General features: G+C 36.8%; 2 protein-coding genes across 2 annotated transcripts in view; one reads left to right on the top strand and one right to left on the bottom strand.

Moving 5' to 3' along the window:
* ZNRF2 (zinc and ring finger 2) overlaps positions 1 to 24,545 on the top strand; it is a 96,435-nt gene that overhangs the window by 58,848 nt on the left and 13,042 nt on the right. Inside the window, exon 3 of the mRNA XM_032305734.1 lies at positions 24,298 to 24,403. Coding sequence (XP_032161625.1) covers positions 24,298 to 24,403 — 106 coding nt within the window. The remainder of the gene's footprint in view (positions 1 to 24,297; positions 24,404 to 24,545) is intronic.
* Positions 16,006 to 16,693, bottom strand: LOC116569449 (ubiquitin-conjugating enzyme E2 L3-like). Its single transcript, XM_032305736.1, has one exon. The coding sequence runs from the start codon at positions 16,684 to 16,686 to the stop codon at positions 16,261 to 16,263; it is 426 nt and encodes a 141-aa protein (XP_032161627.1). The 5' UTR covers positions 16,687 to 16,693; the 3' UTR covers positions 16,006 to 16,260.

Below are 24,545 nucleotides of genomic sequence, written 5' to 3'. Positions count from 1 at the left end.
AAACTTGCTCTCTGCCTTATGTACTGCATTTTCTTGGTTTTAAGACCCCCTCCGCATGTTTAATCTTTATGAATTCAGAATATTTCTGAAAATGACATACCTGTTTTATTTGTGGTTAAAAAAAAATTGTCAGCCATAAAGCAGGGTTTTAAGTAAGGGGGTGGTTATCATTGTCTGAGTTTGTATAAACTTTGGCTTTTGTGGAGTTTCGATTATGTGATTTGACATACCTGTTCATATTTTGCATTGATAGTTATTGGGGTTGAGTTTTAACTTAAATGTGGATTCCTAATAGCTTTAAATTACTTTGTAAAGATCACATTATGGGACAACATTGAGGTAAAGTTAATTTTTTTGTCCCATAAATTGTCATGCAATACAGTGAAACTGAAGGCAATAGAAAGTATCAGACCCTTTATACTGGAACATAGAAATTTTAAAATAGATGACATCCTAGAAGAGGTTGACAAAACAAAAGCACAACCGTTCTAAAACCAACATGGGTTTCCTTTAGGAAAATGCAGTCACTGTCTATTAAAGATGAACCTGTATGAAAAATTAAAAATACACAAGGAGTGAGAACAGGTGTGATTATAATTACTACCCCTAAGAACTTTAGATTTATTTTCAAATCATTGTAGTGATAAAAGAATGAATAAGGAATAAGGTTAAAAAAAAAAAGACACATAGTGAAATTAAACCCTTTAGACTTAAGTCATTGAAATTAAATAGCAACAAATAGATTGAACAGCCAGTTAGAGCTCTGAGGAGAATTAGTGAGGTATAAGATGGGTCTGAGAAAATTAAGCAGAGTATAACAGCGGTGGAGAGAGGAGCCTGGGAGGAGAGCATCTACCATATGTAAAATCTCAGAAAAAGAGATGGGGTTGACTTCTGGTTTCTAGCTCCACATGTAAGAAATTTGGAAGTAGCCCTCTGTCCTAAAAACTAAGTAAAAAGCTGGCTCAGACTGAAAAATCAGTAACTTTTCTTGAATTCATAAGAGGAGATTGGAGGACACAGGAAAACTGCCAGCCTCCCTCACTGATTGCAGAAACAAGTCTCGGGTTTAGCAGACGCTCAGGAATGGGAACCACTGCGTGAAACCAGTGCTAGGGTAGGTAAACCTGAACTGTAATTGATGAATTGCTGGGGGCTCAGTGCAGACAAGTCTGAGGGTTTTAAACTCCAGGGAGACCTAGTCACGGTGGGGCTCCAGCAGTTTTGTAAGATTGTCCTCCAGGAGCTTGACCAGGTTCCCATTGTAAATATGGGGGAAGAATCCCCTCCTGTTCTATGGTAAGAGGAAGGAGAAGGGGGTCCATTTTGAATTACACCAGAGGACTCTTCTTAACAGGGCCTGCCTCAGAGAAACTAGTTAACCAGAACCTGACTGACCTCAGAGAAGGGAAAAACTCAACTCCAGCCCACTCTAGCCATCTCGTTCCACCTAGTGAGGGAGGAAAAAAATCCTGAGAAATATTTATGAAGTTTACAGGCCAGATGATAGGCTCACTAAAAGACTGTGGGACAAAAGGCACGACATATGTATGATGGGAGATGGATCTGGCAAGAGACAGTGTTTGAAAGGAAATGGCAGAGAATCTTATAGAATTGCTGAAAGACAAGAGTTTCTCCGATTTTACAGGAGCATTACGATGCTGAGCAGTATAAATAAAAATAAAATCATACCTGGAGACACCATAAACCAAGTACCTAATAAAAAGAACCTGAAAAATACTGCCTTATTCCACTTGTGTTAACATTTCTAAAATGCTTTTTGATATGTGTAGTAATTTAAAATTGAGTGTGTGTTTATAAAAAGGCAATGGATCGGGCATGGTCCTGTGAGAAACTTAAACATTGTTACAGTCTTATCCATTGTATGCCATTAAGAAGTTTCATGCCTATAAGATATTAAATTCAATTTTACTGCCCTATTTTTAATACATAGATGCTCAAAAGCAGTACCAGTTTGCATTAAAAAACATTGTTAAAGAACTACAAAGTACTAACTGACTTGAACAAAGTACTAACTTTGAATTCAGCTTGCTAAGATCAAATCCTTATTTTACCACTTAATAGCTGTGTCATCTTTGTCTTGGTTTTCTCTCCCAGAAACATAGGACTAGAAGGAGTGCCTCTAATAGACTATAAGAATCAAGTGAGAAATCATGCATAGTTCTTTGTAGGTAGCGAGTGCTAAGTAAACAAGACCTGTTCTTACTAAGAGATACTACCTTTGACTTGAAGAGGTAAACCTATAGTAGGTGCCATATTTTTAACATGCTAACAAATCTGCAGTTCCTTTGATATTTTAAATGCCCATAGTTACTTAATTCCAAATTAGATGTTTTACATAGCAGAATTGTGTAAGATATGGAAAAGCGGGGGGGGGGGGGGGGGGGGGGCGGCAGTAGGAGGGTAATCTGATTCTGCTCTCAATTTAAAGCTGCAGTTTGATGGAAAAAAAAATTCCTGCTTTTTATGGGCACCTTGGTGGCCTCCACATCTAAAATCTGAAGTCTGAATTTGACAGGCAGATTGCTTAATCCTGTGGAAGCCTAGATCCTTTTTTTTTGAGCAGAGAGCCCAATGCATGGCTGGGTCCCAGGACCCTGAGATCGGGACCTGAGCTGAAGGCAGAGGCTTAACTCAGTGAGCCACCCAGGTACCCTAAGCCTAGACCCTTTTATCTCCCTATAGAAATTGAAGTACTGTAGAAAGTACAGTGACGACATGTGGATAACTGTTTCACTGGAGATACATTCCTTAGAGCATCCTTTTCAAATGAGATACATAGACTAGAAATTGAACTAAAATACACAGTTCAGTGAGAAGGAAGTTCTGGTAGATTTCTAAAGCATGAGGTAGGTTTTAGATTCCATTTCTAATTTCATCAATAAAATTTCAGGATGAGGACATTTTTTTATTTACCAATTCTTGATTTGTCTCATTTCATAGATCTTTCATAGCATTTGTCAGCTCTGCCTCTTCTGTGTTCTCCTTATCGTTGCTTCACTTTCATAATGTTGATTAAAAAAAAAATTATTCTAACATTCAAGTTGAGCTTTGCTGATTTTAAGAAATCCGAAGAAACACATCAGAGATCCTAAGAAGACCAAATGAAGAAAGGTTTTGTACTGGTTGCTGTTCTTGTTTTGGTTAAGATGTGTGGTATTGACAGTCTTATTTTCAAGGAATTCCAATACAAATATGAATAAAGTGCATTTCCAAAGTTCTCTTATTTTTTTATGTTTTCCCTCTATAAAACCAAGCTAGGGCTCAGCTCATGTCTGTCAACAGTTTCACAAAATATTTTCTCTGTATAGAAAAGTGCATAGTAAAAGATGATCTATTTAAATTATTTTGAACTTGGATCTTTCATATGCAGAAATGTTTATAAAGAAAACAATTTCTCTAAAGACCATTTAGAGAATGGTGTGGCACTTGCTGTGGAAGTGTTAGATGGAGCACAGGGAGGAGAAAGAGAGCCATGTCAGAGACAGTACAGAGATAGGAGGAGTTGGGCTTAGTGAATGCTAGAAAGGGGAGGGAGCAGTGTTGGTTCCAGAGCTCCCCAGAGTTTCCCAGCTGTGTTAGGAAGCTGCTCCACTATGCAGAGGGCAGGAAGAGACCAGGCAGAGGCCAGAGACCAAATAAAGAGATAGACTAGTTCAAATTGGTAGATGACAGTTTTGTTTTTTAAAAATATTTAAGTAATCTCCACCAAAATGGGGTTTGAACTCACAACCCCAAGATTAAGAGTAGCACATGCCTCTGATTGAGCCAGCCAGGCATCCCACTAGGGGACAGTTTTAGTAAGCAGGGGGTTTGTCTTGGGCAGCAGCAGTGCGAGTGGATCTCTGCCTGCCAAATCTTAGAGAGGCCCTAACTAGGATTAGTCGCATATACTGTCCAAACGCTCTCAATACCACATAACTGTCTCAAGGCTGTATCCTTGAGGCAGTTTCTGGGAGTGGGGAAGGGAAGCGGAATGCACATTTTAAGGACAGAGGAGGGGATGAGGAACCTCCAGATTGCCTGGGTCTAGCTAGTGAGACAACTTGCAGTTATGGTAAGGTTCTCCAACAAGGCCTTTCAGGTGTGAGGGTTAGCAGTAGAAGTGCCTCAGTTTGGGGTCAAGAGATAGTTGAGAACCTGTATCTTCTAAACAAAAAGCCAGGGATGTTGAATCTTTGTAGGCTGTGAAAATTACAAAATGTGATCTGCTCCCGCCAGTGTCCCGCCCACCCCCCCCACCCCCCCACAAAGAAGGAGTAAGGATTTTTGCATAGACACTGGATATTTTGTTGAATTCAAGAAGGATTTTGGGGTGGGGGGGTACTGTTAAAGCAATGCTTGTAAATATTTTCTCAGTGACCATTAATTACTTTTTTTTTTTTTAAAGATTTATTTACTTGAGACAGACTGTGAGAGCAGGAACACAAGCAGGGGGAATGGGAGAAGGAGAAGCAGGCTTTCTGCCCAGCAGGGAGCCCGATGTGGGGCTCCATCCCAGGACAGTCGGATCATGACCTGAGCCGAAGGCAGACCCTTAACAGCTGAGCCCCATAACCATTTATTACTTGAATTTTATATATATATATATATATATATATATATATATATATATATATATAATATTAGTGCTTATTCTCCCCCTGTTTAAGCCACAGTAGCCCTGATAATTCAAAATACTGCCCTAGATTTGCCTCAGAGATGGCCTTGAATAGTATCTCCCCAGCCACTGAATGGTTTGGTTTCAGGGAAGGCAGTATTAGCACAGTGGTGCTGTATTTTGGGGAGGATTGTAATTAACTCTTAACATTTTAAGTGAAGTAAGGTAATATAACAGTAAAAGCTGTAAAGAATATATTCTAGATAGCCCTCCTTTGCCATCCAAATAATCATAAGATTTATGATTTGCTTGTTTTCTTCCATTTTCTGCTAGACTGATTTGGGGTCTCCAGGCTTCTTGACCTTTCAGCACCTGCTAGATTACTGTTATTTGGGTGTTCTCTTACCTTAATCTCTTTGAACTCTATTCCTTGGTGTTTACCTCAGTCTTAGGCCTTTCCTTATAATGCTTTTTGGTGCCAGTAAACTTTTTTTTTTTTTTTAAAGATTTTATTTCTTTGACAGCGCAAGTAGGCAGAGAGGCAGGCAGAGGGAGAGGGGGGAAAAGCAGGCTCCCTGCTGAGCAAGGGGCCCCATGCAGGGCTCCATCCCAGGACCCTGCCATCATGACCTGAGCCTAAGGCAGAGACTTAACCCACTGAGCCACCCAGGTACCCCACGAGCAACTTTTTCTATAACTAAAAAATCTTTGACACCCAACACCTAGATCTTGATTTCTAAATATTTAAAAATAAATCTCAAGTAAAAAGAACCAGATTGGCAAAGCGGCTGTTCCTAGGGCTGGAGCAGAGAAAATAAAGAGGAACCTGGAGATTTTTGTGTTGTCTGAAAGCTAGGAAGTGTTTGGAATTCAAAGTAAGGTGGTGTCAGAGGGACATGGAACCAGTCTGAGAGAGCTCCCAATGAACAATTTGAGCAACAAAATTGGTATACTGAGTTAGAACCAAAAGTTTAAGTTAAATATATCTGAGTCCATCAGTCAGTCAGTAAATGAATACAGAATAGGAAAAGTTTAACCTGGAGACTTAATCCTAAGATGCAAACCATACATTTCTTTAGTTTAAAAAAAAATTAAATTTCCACATTCACAAATGTGATATAAAAGAATTTTCTTCCAAAATCCTGTGTGCCATATATGCTCTCTGATTATAAGTACTCCCAGAATACATCTGAACATACTGTATGTGGCACATAACTGTAGTTGGAAGGACATGATCTTTTTTTTTTTTTTTTTAAGATCTTAGTTTATTAGAAACATCGTAGTGTGCATGAGAAGGATTTAGAGGAATGAGTGCTATTATTGTACGCCCAGCAACACAAGACTTTATCATTTTTAGGGGGAAGATGTGAGTTAATCTTTGTATTATTTTGGGTTTTGTATTGTGGAATTCTCAAAGTGAGGGCTTCTATCATGAAGTCTTATTTTCTAACTTAGACATTTTATGGTTATTACATACAGAGTACAGAAAAGTTGAATAGATAGTTTACTCAACTGGACTACCTGTGTTACCCTCTATTAAATTGGTAAGAAAGATGTATGCTGTCTTTTTTCAAATTAAGGTAAACTTGGTACATAACATTATATAAGTTTCAGGTGTACACACTGTCCTTGCTCAGTGCTATTCTAAATTTTCAGTTTACCTGTCAAGGAAACATGGTTTGTCTCTACATTTGTTTTGGTTCATTGAGAACCTATATATTTAGTGTTAACCTATATATTTAGACAAACATGGTTTGTCTCTACATTTGTTTTGGTTCATTGAGAACCTATATATTTAGTGTTAAACTTAAGTTTATATCTAGTATTTTATAGTTTTGTTACTGTTACGAGTAGCATTTGTTTTTACCATTTGAATTTCAAACTGGTTTTGCTGATAAAAAGAGAAGCTGTTGGTTATAGGTGAATCCTTAGATTTTCTAGACCTGTAACTCTCATCTGCCAATGAAGGTGTTTCTAAGTTTTATATACATTTTGTTTTTGTCTTACTGCAGTAGTTTGAAGCTTAAAAATGATGTAGATAATAATGGTGCAGTGGGCAGCCTGTCTTGTTCATTGTCTTTAGTGTTTCACTGCTTAATGGATGCTTGCTTTGAGTTACGGTTAATTATATTTATTGAATACATGTCATTTTTCTTTTTTGCTTTAGGCAAAGAATAGCTTAAATTTTATTAAATGCCCCCCCCAAAGATATTATGTATGTATTTGAGAGAGAGCATGAGAGGGGGTAGGGTCGGAGGGAGAACAGACTCCTTGTTGAGCAGGGAGCTGACCTGGGACTTGATCCTGGCACTCCAGGATCATGACCTGAGCTGAAGGCAGTTGTTTAACCAACTGAGCCACCCAAGCATCCCAACGTTCTTCCCTTTTTTATTTGTTGATAAATTATGTTGATTTTGTAATGTCTTAGTTGAGTTTGCTTGATTTCTAATGTGACTGGATTGAACTCCGTTTGACTGTGTATTACTGCTCTATTAAAACATTGATACCAAACTTAACGTTAGACAAAAATTATGCTGGCAAAAATGAATGGGAATGCTCCTCTCCATCTTTGCTATGGGATAATTTAACCTAGAAAGTACTGTTCTTCTCAGATCAGATAGAGTTCACCTATAAAACCATCTACCTTTTAAAGGTACATCAATAGCAGTCTTTCTGACTTTCGTGATCATTAGTGTGTTCAGATTTTCCTACTCCTGAGTTGGTTTTGAGAATTTGCATTCTGCTAGAAAATAAACCTTATCCTCTAGATTTTGTAATTAATTGTCATAGCATTGCATATAACATTTGCTTACAGTTGTTTTAATCTTTTAATGTCTTTAGCTATACTGCCTTTTTCATTAAGATGTTTCGTTCAAATGTTACACATTTTGTTTTGTACTTTTTTGCCTTACACTAGCTAGCTAAAAGGGGCATATATTTCATTGATATTTTCAAAGAAGCTGTTTCAGAGTTGTAAATAAAGCTACTAACTTATTATTACTAAGTACAATTTAAAGCTCTTTTTTCAGGTTTTTTTTTTTTTTTAAAGATTTATTTTTGTTTATTTGAGAGAGTGAGAGCGCAGAGATGGAGGGCTTGATCCCACCAGGACCCTGAGATCAAAATCTGAGCTGAAGGCAGACTCTCTTTTTTTTTTTTTTAAAGATTTTATTTATTTATTTGGCAGAGAGAGATCACAAGTAGGCAGAGAGGCAGGCAGGGAGAGAGAGGAGGAATCAGGCTCCCTGCTGAGAAGAGAGCCTGACGTGGGACTAGATCCCAGGACCCCGAGATCATGACCCGAGCGAAAGGCAGCGGCTTAATCCACTGAGCCACCCAGGCACCCTGAAGGCAGACTCTTTCTTAACTGAGCCAGCTAGGTGCCCCTTTTTCAGTCTTCCCATTTTAATAGTAAAACTATGTTAGAAATAGAAGTACTTTTCTTGTAAGAGCTTTAGTTACTCTATCTGGGATTTTAATATCAAACGGTCTTGTTATTTACTAGATAACTTTTCAGTTTTTAATCTGTGTGATTCAGGGGTTAGCTAGAAAAAAGGCTTCTGCATTTCAAAGATATATTTTTTTGGGGGGGAGAGATGTGTAATGAAAAGTCATTTCTGATGGTGATACTAGATTTACTTATTTTTTTAAATACATAATCTGTGTATCTATATATATCTAGTAAATTGAGTCTGATTACATTGTTGAAATAGTCTGTATCCTTGCTTATGTCTGGTCTACATAGTCTGACAGATTTAGAAAGGAGTTTTTTACAGTATCCCCTCTATGGCTGTAATTTTATCAATTTTTTCTTTTTAAAGTCTCTTAAATTTGTTTTGGTGATACTTGCCTTGCAGCACATTTTCCCCTGGCTTTATGTATTTCATAGCTATGTTATTTACACAGATATTTATGATTTTTCTTTTGTATTGAATGTTTTTATATTATATGCTTCTCTCTTTTGCTTTACCTAGTAATAGTCTGTTTCATCTAATATTATTTTGACTAATGCTTATTAAAAACTGAAGGGCCTGAGGTTTTAGCCTTCCTGAAACCTGACAAGTTAGCTTGCCAGTTTGATGGATTCTGGAAGAAACCAGAATCAAACAAAGGACTTCTGATGTTACTACTTAATAGCAATAGTCAGACTAATCAGCATTTTCTTGTGCTCCTTCCTCTATCACCTCTACAGGGTGTTGTGAGAAGGACTGGGTGGTATCTGCACACTCAGTAAGTTGTACTGCAGAAGAGGAGACCTGAGCTTAGGTAGGGAACCTGAATCTTTCATCCTGGGAAGTAAGCCGTCTGCCCTTGGCTCCAGAGGACACTGTCTCCATCTTCTGAGGCTGTTTGCTCTACAAAAATCACTGAAAAGAGAGCCTGAGACATGCTGAGACATGAGAGACCCATAGAGAATTGTTTCCCAGTAATTTCTTTTTGTTTGCATTCACCTGCTGACTTTTAGCTCACTTTTTTTGTGTTAACTGTTTTTAATTTTGTGTTTGAATAACATGTTTGCCGTGATCCCAAAGCAAAGAGGCACAAAGAATATCAAGTGAAGGCTCCCTCTCACCTCAGTCCCTCAGTCACCCTTTCCAGGGGTAGCCAGTCCTACCGTTCTTGTTACTGTTCCAGAAATACTTAATGCTTACGTAAATATATATACATAATCTGCCCCCACACTTTTTATATGGTGATACCATGCTTTAGATGGTTCTGAACTTCAAGTTTTTTATTCATAATATGTCCTGGAAATTATTCCAAATGAATTTCATGGTTCTTTACAATTACCTTATATTTTATAGGTGGGTGAGCCACAGTTGATGAACCAGTCCCTTATTGATGGATGTTAAATTGTTCCGGTGTTTTGTATGTGTATGAGTAGGTCTGTGGGATACAGTCCTGGAACCCTTTGGTCCATGATGTATGTGAATTTGTTATTTCTGATAATACTTGGAGTTTTACCTTCAGTGTAGTGCTGGAGTGTATTTTCTAGTATCTCAGTTAGGATTTTTGTAAAACTGAGATTGGACTGGTGTGGGGGTAATCTTTTTTGAGTCTTGGAATCAATGTTATGCTTGCTTCAGAAGAAATCATTTAGATTTCCTTTTTCTATGCTCTGCAGCTGTATAAATAGCATTCAAATCATCTGAACTTCAAAGGTTTGGTATAACTCTCTGTGGAAGTGTCTGGGCCTCATGCTTTTTGAGGATCGCTCTAGGACAGCTGTCTCTGATTTCTATAGAAATTGATCTGTTTGGATTTCTGCCTTCAGTCTGTTTTGCTTCTTTAAAGTAGAAAATTACATATTTCATTGCTGTGTGTTGTTAGCAAATAAGTATCTTAAGGATTTATTTTCTGCCAAAATGTGGTATTTTCCCAATTTTTTCTTAACTTAATGTATCAGTGTTTGCTGTCTTTCACCCTTTTTATTATTGGTCGTAGATACCTTTGGGTCTACCATTTTTTCCTATTCTAAAATTCATTTCTCCGGCTTTTAAAAATACTTACTTTTTCTGATTTCCTTAGATGTGCTTTTCCTTGTCTACTGGGAGGTATTAATTAGTTTTCTTTCGTTCTTCCTTCTTTTTTCCTTTCCTTTCTTCCTTCTTCCCTTTCCTTTTTTTTTTTTTTTTTTTAAAGATTTTATTTATTTATTTGACAGAGAGATCATGAGTAGGCAGAGAGGCAGGCAGTGGGGAGGAAGCAGGCTCCTTGCCAAGCAGAGAGCCTGAGATGGGACTCGATCCCAGGACCCTGAGATCATGACCCGAGCCGAAGGCAGTGGCTTAACCCACTGAGCCACCCAGGCGCCCCTACTAAGTTTTTCTTTGTGGTTTAATATGTGGTCATTTTTGGCGAACATTTTCCATATTCATGTTCAGTTTAAGATCTTCCATATCCATCTTGTTTCTCACTTGATTTGTCATGGACTGAGGTGAATTTACGTTTACTGCTGATGTTTCTGTTTTTATTTGTATTGCCTGTACTTCTTTACTTTATAGAATGTTGCTATGATTTTGTTACTACATAATTACTATAACGTAGGTACAAATTGTATCTTTCAATGTTTAAAGGGTACTGTGTCTCTTGTGTCTCCTTTAATGCTTTTTGCACTATGACCTCATATGATACTGAGTATAATTCTTTTTGTTTGTTTGTATTTGCCTGATTAGTGTTTTCCTTTTATTTTCATCTTTCATCTTTTGTTTCAGATATGGTTCTTGTGTACAATACAGGGTTAATTTTATTTGGGATCCAATCTAATCCTCCTTTTTCTTTTTTTAAGCTGTGTTGGATTAGCCCATTTACATTTAGTAATGAAGCTAGTTTTAATTCTGGCGTTTTGTATTCTGCTTTTTGTTTTTATAGCTTTTTAAAAATATTGACCAAGTAGCCAGTTTTTCTTTGCTCCATATTTCTGCTTTAGTTCGGAAGAACTGTATTTCTTTTTTTAGAGATTAATTTCATAAGTGTAACTATAACTATATAATAACATTGATACTCATATTTTTACACACTATTAATTTGTTTGAGCAATGATGAAATATGAAATGATGAATGAAATGATAAAATCCCCCCCTTTTTAAGATTTTGAGAGAATGAGCGGGGGGGGAGGGGCATAGGGAGAGGGAGAAACAGACTCTTCACTGAGTGGGGAGCCCCATGTCAAGCTGGATCCCAGGACCCTGAAATCATGACCTGAGTCAGAGTCAGACACTTTTTGTTTGTTTGAATTCAACAACTGAGCCACCCAGGCACCCCAATTTCTTTCCTTCTTCTATATCCTGATTTTGGTTATTACATTATCTGTTTACATCTAGTAATATTAAATATATTTATACTTCTGTTACTTGTTTTGTCAGCTTTAAATGATACTTTTTGACACCCAGTTATTAAAGATAATAATTAGCTCTTTGCCTTTATTTAGGTATTCAATTTATATATCATCTAATTGTAATTCTCACATTTATTTTGATTGTACAGTGAAGTGGATTCAGTTCTCACTACGGGTCCTTTTGCCTTGGCATCTCTTGATGAGCTGAAGTTCATTCTCACGTAAATCCTTTAAGAAGGGCTCATGGGAGATAAGTTTTCTAGACTTCTTGTTTAGGTGTGAAATCTTTGGGTTACACTTTCTTTCCTGGAGGGTATTATAAACATTCTTCCAGTCCTGTAGTGTTAAAATGCTACTTTGGAGAAGTCTGAGACCAGTAGGATATTTTTTAAAATAGATTTGGGTTTTCAGGGCTAGTTTCTCTTCTGGGACTCATTATCTGCTTCAAATATGCAGCTCCAGTTCTATTTTCTTTCTTTTCTTTCCTTTTTGTTTTTTAAAGATTTTGAGAAGCAGGCAGAGAGAGAGAGGGAGAGGGAGGAGGAAGCAGGCTCCCCGCCTAGCATAGAGGCCGATGTGGGGCTTGATCTTAGGACCCTGGGATCATGACCTGAGCCGAAGGCAGAGGCTTAACCCACTGAGCTACCCAGGTGCCCCTTTTATTTCATCTTTGGCTGTAATATGCAGTTGGATCTCTTTTGTTTTCAATAGATACCATTTTTTCTCTTTGTTTTTAACACTTTCTTTCTTTGCAATTTATTTTTCTTGTTTCTGACTTCCTTTTACCCCTGTGATTTCAGGAATGTGTGCTCTTTCTTAAGCTTCTAGATAAACACTGCTCCTGCTTTCTGGAATGTTCTTACTCCATTTTGTAAATTGTTTTTTTCCTTTTCTTTTTCATCTTCACTCCCGAGCTGTTACATGTTTGTGTGTGCTCTAGGATAGGTGCTTCCCTGTAAGTTGTTTGTTTGTTTGTTTGTTTGAATTCATGGCAAATAAGTTGATTTGCTGAGACTGAGTAGTAGATCTATGATGATCTGTTACACTATTCAGTATACATATTTTATATTACAGCTGACAAATTTCGTGTTGTTCTGTCACTTATTTTGTAGTTTTTATTTTACTTTGTTCTTTTCCAGCTTCTCTGGATTGATAAGTTGCTTTCTCTTCCCTCTGAATTAATCCACAACTTTTACTATTCATCTTGTTATTCCTGTGTCGAGTACCTTACTTCAGTGTGTATCTTTCAACATATTTTTCTGTCATACTCCACCAAAATTAAGGGTTTTCTTTGTGCTCTTTCTCCCACCTCCTTCCCTTACTATCTGTAACTCTGGGATGTTATGAAACAGTTTATATTCTACATCATTAAGTTTGCATTGATGAAATACTGTTTTCATTTAAAAAACCTATGGTTATGCTTATTTGTGATCTCTCTCAAATAAATAAACTCTTTAAAAAAAGGGGTGGGGGAGGCGCCTTGGTGGCTTAGTGGGTTAAAGCCTCTGCCTTCGGCTTAGATCATGGTCCCAGGGTCCTGGGATCAAGCCTGGCTTCAGGCTCTCTGCATAGCGGGGATCCTGCTTCTCTCTCTCTCTGCCTACGAGATCTCTCTCTGTCAAACAAATGAATAAACTCTAAAAAAACAAAAACAAAATAAAAAACCGGTGGTTATGATAATGATAACCGTTTTAGTCAAAGTATTATTTATTCACGTTTCACTTGCACATGTTTAGTTGCTCACTACGATTTTTTATACTCTTCATTTTTCTGTTTATTGAGATTTTTGTTCTTCTCATTTTCTTTTGTTAGAAGCATTTCCATGAATAATTTCCTTAGACAGCCTTTCATGTATTATATACTTAATGAGCTGTTGCATGCCTGGATGTTTCTGGCTTACCTTTGTATAGAATACAGGATACTGTTACTTCAGGTTTGGGTTTTTTTTTTTTTTTTAAGTCTATAAAATTGTTCTGTTATCTAACTACTAGTATTGTACATGAGAAATCTGGCGAGGTTTCATCATTTTTCATTTTAAGTTGCTTGTTCTTTACATTTTGGAAGCGTACAGGTCGATTTTATGTTTTGAAGGTTGGAATTTTGTTTTTTCCCAGGATATGTCTGTTTTAGTGTTTTTCCACCCTACTCCTATCTCTGATTAATCCTGCTTAAAGCTTCATGAGCCCTTTCAGTTTAAAACTTGAGTCTTCAGTCAGCTCAAGGATTATTTTCTTCTAGTATTTCTTTGATTAGTACTTCTTTTTCTGTGTTTTTCTTGTTCTTTAGTTTCTATAATTTCAGTATTAGAGCTGAATTTGTCCTCTGTGTCTTATGTTTTCATTCATGAATTTTTGGAGTTTTCTTTTGTTTTGTTCTGAGTTACTTAAATGACATTTTTTCTAGATTACTAATTTAGTTTTCTGCAGTGCCCTTTCTTCTTCCCTTTCTCTGGAATACTGAATTTAAAAATTTCGGGTTTTGGTTCTAGGAACTTCTGCTTTATAAAGTTGTCTTGTCCCTCCATGCCTTGTTGGCTTCCTTCCCTTCATTCTTTCTGACACTGCTGTACTTCAGCTTGGTTTACCTTCATTCACACTGCTGTGAATACTTAGATAGCTCATGACCTTTCTCTCTTACATAATGTCAGCAGTTGTAGAATCTGTTGCCACACATGTAGATGATAGTGTTACTTCTTTCTCTGCTAGAAAGAAGAGCCTGGTGATCATTAATTTGGTACACACGAAACCCTGTTTGTTTGAAGGTGTTAGGAAAGAAGTTTCCCTCTTTTTCCCTCTTCTTCTTCCTTCCCTCTTGGGTGCAGAGCGAGTTCTGTCTTTAGCCCAGTTTGGTGGCTTTTTTTGATTTCTCAGTGTCAAAGCAGCCTGGTTCTCTTGACCCCATGAGAGTCATTCAAATACTCCTGATTGATTGCCTGAACACCTTAAGAATTGCTAGACTTTGAGCAGGCCTGTTGAAAAGAAATAAGCCTTACAAATGAGTGTATTTTCCCTGTCCTTAGAAGATTTGTTAAAAAGCCTTTTTATTTTTGCTCTTTCTTTCATTACATGAGGTTCAGATGAATCTAGATTTAGATTGTCCAGGATCAGCAATTAGTCACCATTATTCTAGTAATTTAGTAGTCAGGTGAAAGGGAATCAAGAAAGAAGTCTCTGTTGCCATCGTTTCCTAGCTGTTACTGTCAGAGCTTCTAGACTGGACATTTTCAGTAACTTTCCTGTGCATACATAACTTTCAATACTTTACCTGTACATAGTAATCAACCTATAAGTATTTGTTGGCAAACTCAGTATATGTCCAGTGCTTTCTGGTTGATTGCCTGATAACCTTGTCGGTAAAAAAATCAGTACACATAACAGAAAACAGGTCTGAGCTTATCTGAATAGTCATCAGTCTGCAAAGTGCCCAGGTCACTGAAACAACCACCCCCAGGTTTGGGACATTTTCTCTGTTCGTTGGCTGTTTCTTTGTCACTTGGTGTTTTCTGTGATCTGCTGAAATCTGTTGCTTTATCAGTTGTTCAAAAAGTATTTATCAAGTACTTACAGTGTGTAAAACAGTATGCTACGTGCTAGAGGAAGCAGAGTGCACAGGGTTCCCTCCCCTCCTGAATTTACCGTCTTCATTAGAGGCTGCAGAGTATCCACTGCATCTGACCACATTCTCTTAATTGGCTTACACAGTATCAAAATGGGTTTTTATCAGTCACTGTTTTGCAGAATGAGACATTTCACTTAAAAACCTCAATTTGCAGCTGCTTGAAACACATAACATCTGGCCACACTGGGGCTGTTCTTTTTTTTTTTTTTTTTTTTTTTTTTAAAGATTTTATTTATTTATTTGACAGAGATCACAAGTAGGCAGAGAGAGAGGGAAGAAGCAGGCTCCCTGCTGAGCAGAGAGCCTGATGTGGGGCTCCATCCCAGGATCCTGAGACCATGACCTGAGCCGAAGGCAGAGGCTTTAACCCACTGAGCCACCCAGGCGCCCCAGGGGCCCTTATTCTTATACGGCATTCGGCTAGAGTAGCAAGTGCCCCCGCCCCCCCAACCATGGGACCTCGTGCATCAGTTGGTTGCAATTACCTCTTCATCCTTAATACTGAGACCAGATTCAGTTGGCATTCATCATCACAACTGTGCTCTTCCTTTTTCTTACACAAAGATTAAAAAGTTGAGTTGCTCTTTGATGTTTTCTGGTTATCCTCCCTTTAGGCATTTGAGTTTGTGACCTTTGTATGGTACTTATTAGCCTACTAATTCTCTTTCAGCCTCAGGAGAACTGGCAGGACAAACGTGCTTCAGCTTTAGTCAACATGAGCAGTAGACATACACATTGTAATACTCCTTCTCAGATTCATTCTAACAAAATGGTGGAGCCCTAGTTCCATAAATCTGATAATTCTGACATAATATGTATTTTTCCATGCTATAATACCATTTGAGTTGACATTTTTCAGTTTACTTCAAGAATGCTCTAGTAAAATTTTTATATTGTTAATAGCTCAGACCTTTCAAGTGTTTTAACATTTTTTTTTTTTAGAACATCTTAAATTTTTAATCCTTTCTTTACAGGTTACCTAGACCACTTTTGATTAAGAAAACTGTAGAAAGTTAGTAACTGCCACAAGCAAACGCCAGGCGGCGGCACGTGTCAGTTTTCCACAGAGTCCTGCTTTGCGGGGTGTCTGAATGTGCTGTACAGGGTCTCCGCTCACACTCTCTGGAATCGGTCACGGCAGAGTTTAGTCCACAGGTCGCTTCTCCCTGTATTTCTTTGTAAACTATTCAGCGTTCTTACAGAATTTTTTACGGTCCTTAGAGTATTCTTCAGCTAGGTCAGCCCGAAGTGGGTGCTCGGGCTGGGGGTCCTTCACCAGTGCTATGAGGGACTGGATTACTTGGTCGGTTTTGGTTGCTGGCTTCCAGTTTTCAGCACTAATTACTGGCAGACAGACCTGCCCCTTTTCATCGATGTTTGGGTGATAGATCTTTGTTTTAAATGTGATCTTTGGTGGTTTGAATGGGTACTCTGCTGGAAAGTTGATTTCGATTCTGAAGGCCCCCTTATCATATGGAGGGTTGTCAGGAACAATAAGCCCTTGCCAAGTCAATAAATTAGCTTCATCAACCTGGATGTTACGGAAGTTTTTCATTCCACATTTGCGGATTTCTTCAAGCTCCTTCATCAGCCTCCTGCTGGCCGCCATCTTGGATCTGGTCTAAGTGTTTTAACATTTTTGTTTTCACATTTATTAGCTCTTTTGTTTTTAATTGTCAGTATTAAAGACCATATGAGATAAAGGTATTACGACCTGCAGTTTAGTTGAAGAAAAATGAGGCTTAAAGAGGTTTGCACTTTGTCTGAAGTCCAAGCATGTTATTTTTTCTATGGGACTGTCTTCTCCCATTTGTACTGTCTCATTAGATCTTCCCAACAATCTTAAGAGACAGGTGGAGCGGGTTCCATCATTTCTTCAGATTGGAGAAAACAAACTCAGAGGAAGAATCCTTTTCTTGCTGGTGGTGACATAGCTAATCTTCAGAACTTGCCTGGTGCTTGCCAGCTACAGTGCTAGACATTTCACAGGTCTTACTTAATTCTTACCACTCCCCTATGACAATAGGTATTGTTATTCTCACATTGCTAAGTAAGTCGAAGAGTTGGAATTTGAACCTAGAACTGTGTATAAATAACAGGGTTTTTTTGTTGTTGTTATATCCTATTACCCAGGTTGCTTAACTTTCTCTGTATTGCTATTAATAGCCTACATTATAATTTAACACATTAATCTAATTTTAAATGTACACAATAAGAAATAAAGCTTGAAAATCAGCCTTTTTGTATGTTTAGGACTGGTGTTTTTCTCTCTGCAGTGATTCAAAACAAAGGTGGACCAAATTTAAGTTTAGTTCAAAGTCTGTATTTTCTATTTTTGTATGTGTTCAGCAGTTGCAGAATATTCCTTTACTTTTTAATGTGGATAACTTGTCTGAGAAAATAACTGGTTTAGAGTTTACAAGTCAGTGTGTGTTTGGGAATTTTGGTTTATTGTTCATTTGTGACGGAGGGGGCATAAGAAAGTTACCTTGATTTGAAGATTAGGGAATAATTTGGTAACCTAATAATTTCTTGGGTGACTTGTATGACTTCTGGCAGTTTGTTATATACCTAATTTTATATAATACTCAACCCTAGCTAGCCTTTTTTTTTTTTTTTTAAGATTTTATTTATTTATTTGACAGAGATCACAGTAGACAGAGAGGCAGGCAGAGAGAGAGAGAGAGAGAGAGAGAGAGGGAAGCAGGTTCCCTGCTGAGCAGAGAGCCCAATGTGGGACTCAATCCGAGGAACCTGAGAACATGACCTGAGCGGAAGGCAGAGGCTTAACCCACTGAGCCACCCAGGCGCCCCCTAGCTAGCTTCTTAAAGTAAGTTAAGAACAAAAGGCCTAAGAAAGCTAAATCTATTTATTGAGTCTGTGTTCCTTTTGTATATTTTACCTTTTAAAGTCTTTAGTTTGGGTTCCATTTCATTCCACTTACATTTTTATTTTCTTGGAGAAGGTGCCAAATGTCTGTATTTCCAAAAATATTTCCAGGAATACACATTTTTCCTTAAAAGTCATCAGAAGAGTCACAAGTTCTATCCACTTTTAAAGAAATAGTCTTAATATTAAATTGTTTCTAACAATACAGATGAAAAGTAGCTGTGTGTTTAGTCAGTTTTCAGTTATATTTAAAGACAACATTGATGTAGTAATGATCAGTGGCGTCAAGGCAGAGGAAGCCAGCAATTCCTAGTTGAACTAGAGTGTCTAAAAAGGATAAAAGCAGATGTTGACCATGAACTTTGAGTTTTAGGCGTTTTAATAAAGGTCATTCCCATGTTTTTATTTATGTATTTGTCTTATAGTGAAAATGGCAGTTTCCCACTGTTAAGTATCATTTCTAGTTCCCCTTACGAGATTTAAGTACAGTAGCAGCTCACAGGATCTATAATTTAATGTTAACTTTGTCTTTTAAGTCCATTGGAGATAAATTTATTTCTGAAAGTATTTATTATTAAGCCCTGTGAGCCCCTATTTTTCATTCTTTGAGTAATTGCTTCTTACTAATGTTATGAATTTTTTTAATTCTTGATTTTTCTAGGGATTATTTCACATTTCAGCTGCTTTTGTTTTCTACTGCTATCATTGAGGGTTCAAGAACAAAAAATAAGTCTTCAGGTAACATGCCTGATCATAGTAGTGCTTGGCATTGTATTTGCTGAAAAGATCATATATCTGTTTGGATGCTTGATCTGAAAATAAAATTGTGATGATTATGAAATTTTCGCATGGAGTTTTCTGGGCTGCCTCTAACAAATTTGGTCTTACTTGTTCTCTTTCTTTTCGAAAGGGTTTTTTTTTTTTTTTGGGCTGTCTGCTTTTTTTTCATGTCTTGATCTGCAATAACTATATGGATATGTGCTTGTACTTGCTAAATATTTTAATTTTGCATATTTGGCTGCTTGAATTTTAAGTAATTTTTTGGGCAATGCAAAGTAAGAGCTTGAGACTATAAGTGAAATAGCAATCTACAGAAGTTTTAATTAGTTTATAAATGTATGTTGCTTATCTATCACATTATTTTCAGGTTTTGTATTTTACTAAAATGAAAGAAAGTTTAAAATTCAGTTTTTCAGTTATGCTGACCACATTTCAAGTGCTATTTTCAGGCCATATGTGGCTAGTAGCTTTCAGTTAGGTAGCACAGAAAAAAAGACTATTTCTGTCACCATAGAAAAGTTCATACAAGGAAGTAAGCAGTAAAGTGTAAGCTCATTTCTGATACCAGTTTTGACAGCTTCATCAAGCTCCAGATGATAAAGCATATGATCAGTCTTGAATATACTTCTTCTAAATACGTAGCCATCTCTCTCTTGAGTATTTCATACTTAAGGTAGCCTGAAAAACAGGTCATTTGCTTCACTCTTTATGCTATTTTAAAGTGAAATTGTTTCTTGTAGCAAAATTCATGTAGTAAACGACTTAGCCTAAAATTGAATCCTAATCCTAGAACTTAGGTTAGTAATTTCTGCTAAGTTACTTTACTTCTTCGAGCCTCAGTTTCCTTATCTGTAAAATAGAGGTAACATTAGTTACGTCATAGGATTAATAAATAGAGAACGTTAACTCTGTAACAGAGGGGACATTTATAGTACTTTTAAATATAGAATGAAGCCAGAACATTGAAAAATCGGGCAGTGTTGTTTCATGGACTTTTTCCCACCCTTGAAACTATAATAGGTCTCTAGAAATGGATAGGTCAAGATTATCCTGTAGAAGTTTCTGGTGGCCATGGAATTATTAATGACATCATGTGAAGTTCAAACAACTACAGTACCAGAATGAGGAGAAAAAGATAGAAAAATGACCAGCTTTGTTTTGGGGGAAGTCTGAAAAGTACTTTCTGGAAAAAAAATGGTAATAACAATATTTTGTATAATGTTTCGATAATTTCGATAAAGTTTTCCACATAATTCTTTCTTTCTTTATTATTGAAAAGATTTTATTTATTTGACAGAGATCACAAGTTGGCAAAGAGGCAGGTGGGGGGACGGGGGAAGCAGGCTCCCTGCTGAACAGAGAGCCCGATGCGGGCCTCAATCCCAGGACCCTGGAATTATGACCTGAGCTGAAGGCAGAGGCTTTAACCCACTGAGCCACCCAGATGCCCCTTTCACATAATTCTTTAAAATATCCTCTCTATAATATTTTTAGTACCTTTTTTTATACCAATATTAAAGAAGACTGAAAGAAAACTCAAAAGTTGAGCAACATTTTGGAGGTTACATAGCTAACTGGGAGGATAGAAATTCCTATTTTCAACTTTAAATCTTATGTTCTTTCAACTTTACCATACTGTACAATTGATAGCAGTTGTGTTTCTGAGACAGGTGTAGATTTCAGAATCTCTAGGGATGGGCCCCATGTATGTATAATTTACTTTCTTCTGTATTGAGATAGAATGCCTACCCAAGTGATTCTGGTGCCCACCTCTAGTGAGAAAACATTGCTCTCTTCCTAGTTTAATTCTTCTTATCCCGTATCAGTATATTTAAATTAATGCCCACACCATATGAATAAGACAAAAAAAAAATGAGACTGATAAACAGTACAATGATTTAACTTTTAGTGTTCCAAATGTTTAGGTAGGACAACAGCAACATTTGAAAAAGCAGTAAAAGTGTAGTTTCCTATTAACTATCTTTAGTGCCTCTGGTTTATAAATGCTTGTGGAGAGCTGGAATCCAGATTAGCTAACTATGGAAGTTAAGTCACTTAGTGTTCCTTTCTCTACTTCTCTAATAACAATTTTGACTATTAATAGTCTGCCTTTGATGTATTGCAGTACTGAAATGTTGACTAAATATTGCTTATAGTATTACCTTTGTGAATGACACTGACTAGCTAAAGATTTTTAACATTTTTTTCCCCAGCTGTCTTGAAGATGCTTCAGTGTCCTGGATTTAGTGGTTTTTCCCAACCATATTTAACTCTGAATGTTTCCCATTACCCAGCTCAAAACTCCTTTGAATGGAAGGACACTGTCATAATGGGATGGGAGAGGGGACTATTCTAGCAAACCCCCATGTAGGCAAAAATGAACCATGTTGCATAGTGAATTTTAAATCTGAAAATTACTCATTTGCTATTTGAGACAGCAACGCAGGTTTTGCAGTGAATGAACTGCCTTTGGCTCAGGGTTGCCTATCAAAATGCAGTTTGATTACTGGCTGTCATCTGTTCAGGCCACCTTTTAATTTTCTAAGCAGAGATCGTTTCACTTGAAGCTATTTACAGTGAATATAGGTGGCTTCTGTATTGAAATTTGCTTGGGATGTTGTATGTAGGTAGACCTCTGTTAACACAGAATATGTAGTTTTGATTATTTTTCATTACTAGGGCTTAGGGAGCTTACGATTAAATGGCTGACTTTAATATAGCATTTTAGATTAAACTAAAATGATTCTTTTTAACTTAGTACCTGCAAAGCATAGCAGTATATTCTTAAAATAAATATCATTATTGTTAATTATATGCAGATTATATGTCTTTGTTGTACCAAAAATAAATTTACTTAAAAACAGTATAAAACCAAGACCTTCGAGATACTAAAATTTTCCCAAATCAAAAGATTTTTAAAGACCTATTCTAATAAAGAATTGAGATTTGGTCATAGATCACCATAAACTTTTCTGTGAACAATACATTCAGGAGCTTATACTTAATGATACTCAGTTCTTTTCATTTAGTGCTGACAATCTGTTACATAGTAGCATGTGGCAGAAATATGATAGTGCTTTTTCTTTATTTTTTAAAAGCTGATCTGTCTCCTTTTCTTAAATAAGATAATATAGAGATTATATGGTTCATTTTGATTTAAATCTAGATCCAATAGTAATATATTCCAAAAGATAGAAAATGTGACATCATATTTCACCAGTTCTGAGACAGTCTTCCTTTTTCATACTTGAACAGCTCTGGAAAATGAGATGAATCTTAAAGTTGATTTTTTGGTCATTTTAAATTTTTTTTTTTTTTAAAGACTTGGTAAAAAGTGTCTTCTCTTTTTTTTTTAAAGTTTGTTGTATAACTCACATTCATTGTTAACGATGTGGTGTATCATGGTATATCTTTGCAGTGAAAGAAGTGATGCTCTGAGAATATACTATATTATTTGGAGTTACAGGCCTTTACTAAGATCTTTTAGTGTCTCCTTCACATCCTCTTACTGCTGTCATCCTTAGTGTCATATGGCAAAGCTGAAACAATTAAACAATGGGTTTGATGTATGTTATTCAAGGGAAAATAATCCATATATTGAGGGAGTGCAATGCTTCTCCACTACTTTCGAAGGTATTTTCTCAAGAGTGGCTTTTATGTGTTAGAAGAGGCAGCCAGAAAGGGGGTAGAATGCCTGGAAGGCCCTGTTTTCTAGGGTAACTACAGCTCCTAAAGCCAAGTTGGAGGATTGTGACTGGTGTTAAGTTGCCTTGATAGTGAGGTGTTTTCCGTAAAGGCAGAAAGATTTAGGTTTAGATTTGTGACATGGGTGGAGCCGGTGGAGTGGCCTCCTTTTGTGGGTTCCAGTATACCAATTAACAGCCACTGATTGGGTTTTTTTGTTTTTTTTACATTAAACTTTTTACATAAACATTAATCTCTGGAAAGCGATCCAGAACAATAAAAGAAAATGGAGATCAAGAGAAGGAAGGAAAGACTTGGGGTCAGGGTTTTGGGTGGGTGGAGTAGAGGTAGAGGGTGGGACCTCCATGGTGAAGAAGAGAAAAATGGGGATAAGATACTAGAGGGGGGTGTTAATGAGAGCATTTTCCATTTACCCGGCTTTACTTATCCTGGTCAGGTTTCTGATTGTCATACATAGGCTTATGAACTACCTAGTAGTTGGCTAAAATCATCCCATCCATATTCCCTGGATTCTGAATACAAAAATTTTTCTTGCCAAGGCCTTTTTCTGTAGAGGTTGCCCTATTACCCACTCTAGTCTTACGGGTAAATGATCTGTCTGCTGGTGTAGACCCGATAGAAATAGAGTCTGTGTTTTCCTCCTAATGTGCTCTCAAAATGAATAACTGAAGGACGAACTGCTTCTTAGAGAATGCATTTTCTACAGGGAACAGTTACAGGTATACGTACAATTAAGTTTGTTGGTTTTTATAGGAGGGGTGGGAGAACCACCCAGATAATTTTAGGAACTTAACCTTGCACTTCCAGCATTTAGATAGAGGTTGGTGTAGTCTCTTCTCCAGCCTATTTGATTTTTATTTCTACGGATTAGTTACTTGTGGTATAAATTCATATTGTTTTCCTGCTTTAGTTTTCCCTTCTCTACACTTACTGAGTATACATTCTCATACATTTGGCAGTTTTTCCATACTCTCTAGCAGTGGCATGTTTTAGTTCTTCATCATTTTATCTGGCTAACATACTCTGTTTTTGGCAAGATCCTTTAAAAAATTGAGCTTCAACATTAAAAAAAAATTTAAATTTTCAATATAAAACATCAATTGAACAAATCCCCCCCCCCCTCGCCAAAAGGAGTTTTCACTTTGTAAAGGGTTTTACTGTAGCACTATTTTAAACACTCTGCAGGGCCCTCTGAAAGCCAGTCTAATTGCTCCCTGGCATGGCCAGGCATTGTTCTAGAAAAGGAGTAAGAAGAATTGTTGCATATCTGAAATCCTCAAGTTTCCAAAAGTCCCTTTCAGAGTCTACACAAAAATTTACCTTTTTTTTATTTTCTTGAGTTAAGCAGACCTTTTTAAGAAGTCCATACTCAGGGTGATTTCTTTAGCTTACCAATTTTGTTATTTTAGAATTTTAAAAATTATAATAGTATTTTCATATCTTTTCAGCCACATTATACTCTTGTTTTTTTTTTTTTTAAGCTATCTTGGGCATCAAATTAATATTGATTAGTAAGAGAAGGAAAATGAATTCCAAATTGCAAATAACTGACTTGCTGATGAAGTTTTATAGCAAAGTCCTTTGCAAGTTGGAGGATTCTGTACTGTTCTTGCTTACTGTAATGCCTCAGTGAAATGTAAATGGAAATAAGATTCTGTCTTTAAGTAAAGGTAAGTATTATTCACTGACTTGTGAATAGTATTTCAAATACATGTTTTATGTATTTCTGACAAAATATGCCAAATATGACAAAAAAGGTAAAGAGTCACCACTCTTTACTAAGTGGTGGTCCCATTAATTCATCTTTCAGTTTTATTGTCCTGAATTCACTTTCTCTTTCCTCAGAGGATGTACTGAGTAAAGATGCTGGGGAATGTGCAATATGTCTTGAAGAATTGCAGCAGGGAGATACTATAGCACGACTGCCTTGTCTATGCATATATCATAAAGGGTAAGTTTCCTTTTATGTTTACCAAGTTGATAGTAGAGTAAGAGATGCTTCTCAAAATTTCAGACATTGTTCTTAGGGCTGAAAAGTTTTCTTCTTAATTGAAACACCCTCTTTTCTTAAAAAATAACAGCCCTTTTTACCT

This window comes from Mustela erminea, chromosome 11 (assembly GCF_009829155.1).
Source record: "Mustela erminea isolate mMusErm1 chromosome 11, mMusErm1.Pri, whole genome shotgun sequence".
Lineage (NCBI taxonomy): Eukaryota > Metazoa > Chordata > Mammalia > Carnivora > Mustelidae > Mustela > Mustela erminea.
Note: the sequence above shows the minus strand (reverse complement) of the source record. Positions and strands in the feature narration are given on the sequence as shown.

What these genes read in the sequence shown, in the direction of transcription:
- LOC116569449 (XM_032305736.1), bottom strand. Translation starts at nt 16,686, where the DNA reads ATGGCGGCCAGCAGGAGGCTGATGAAGGAGCTTGAAGAAATCCGCAAA.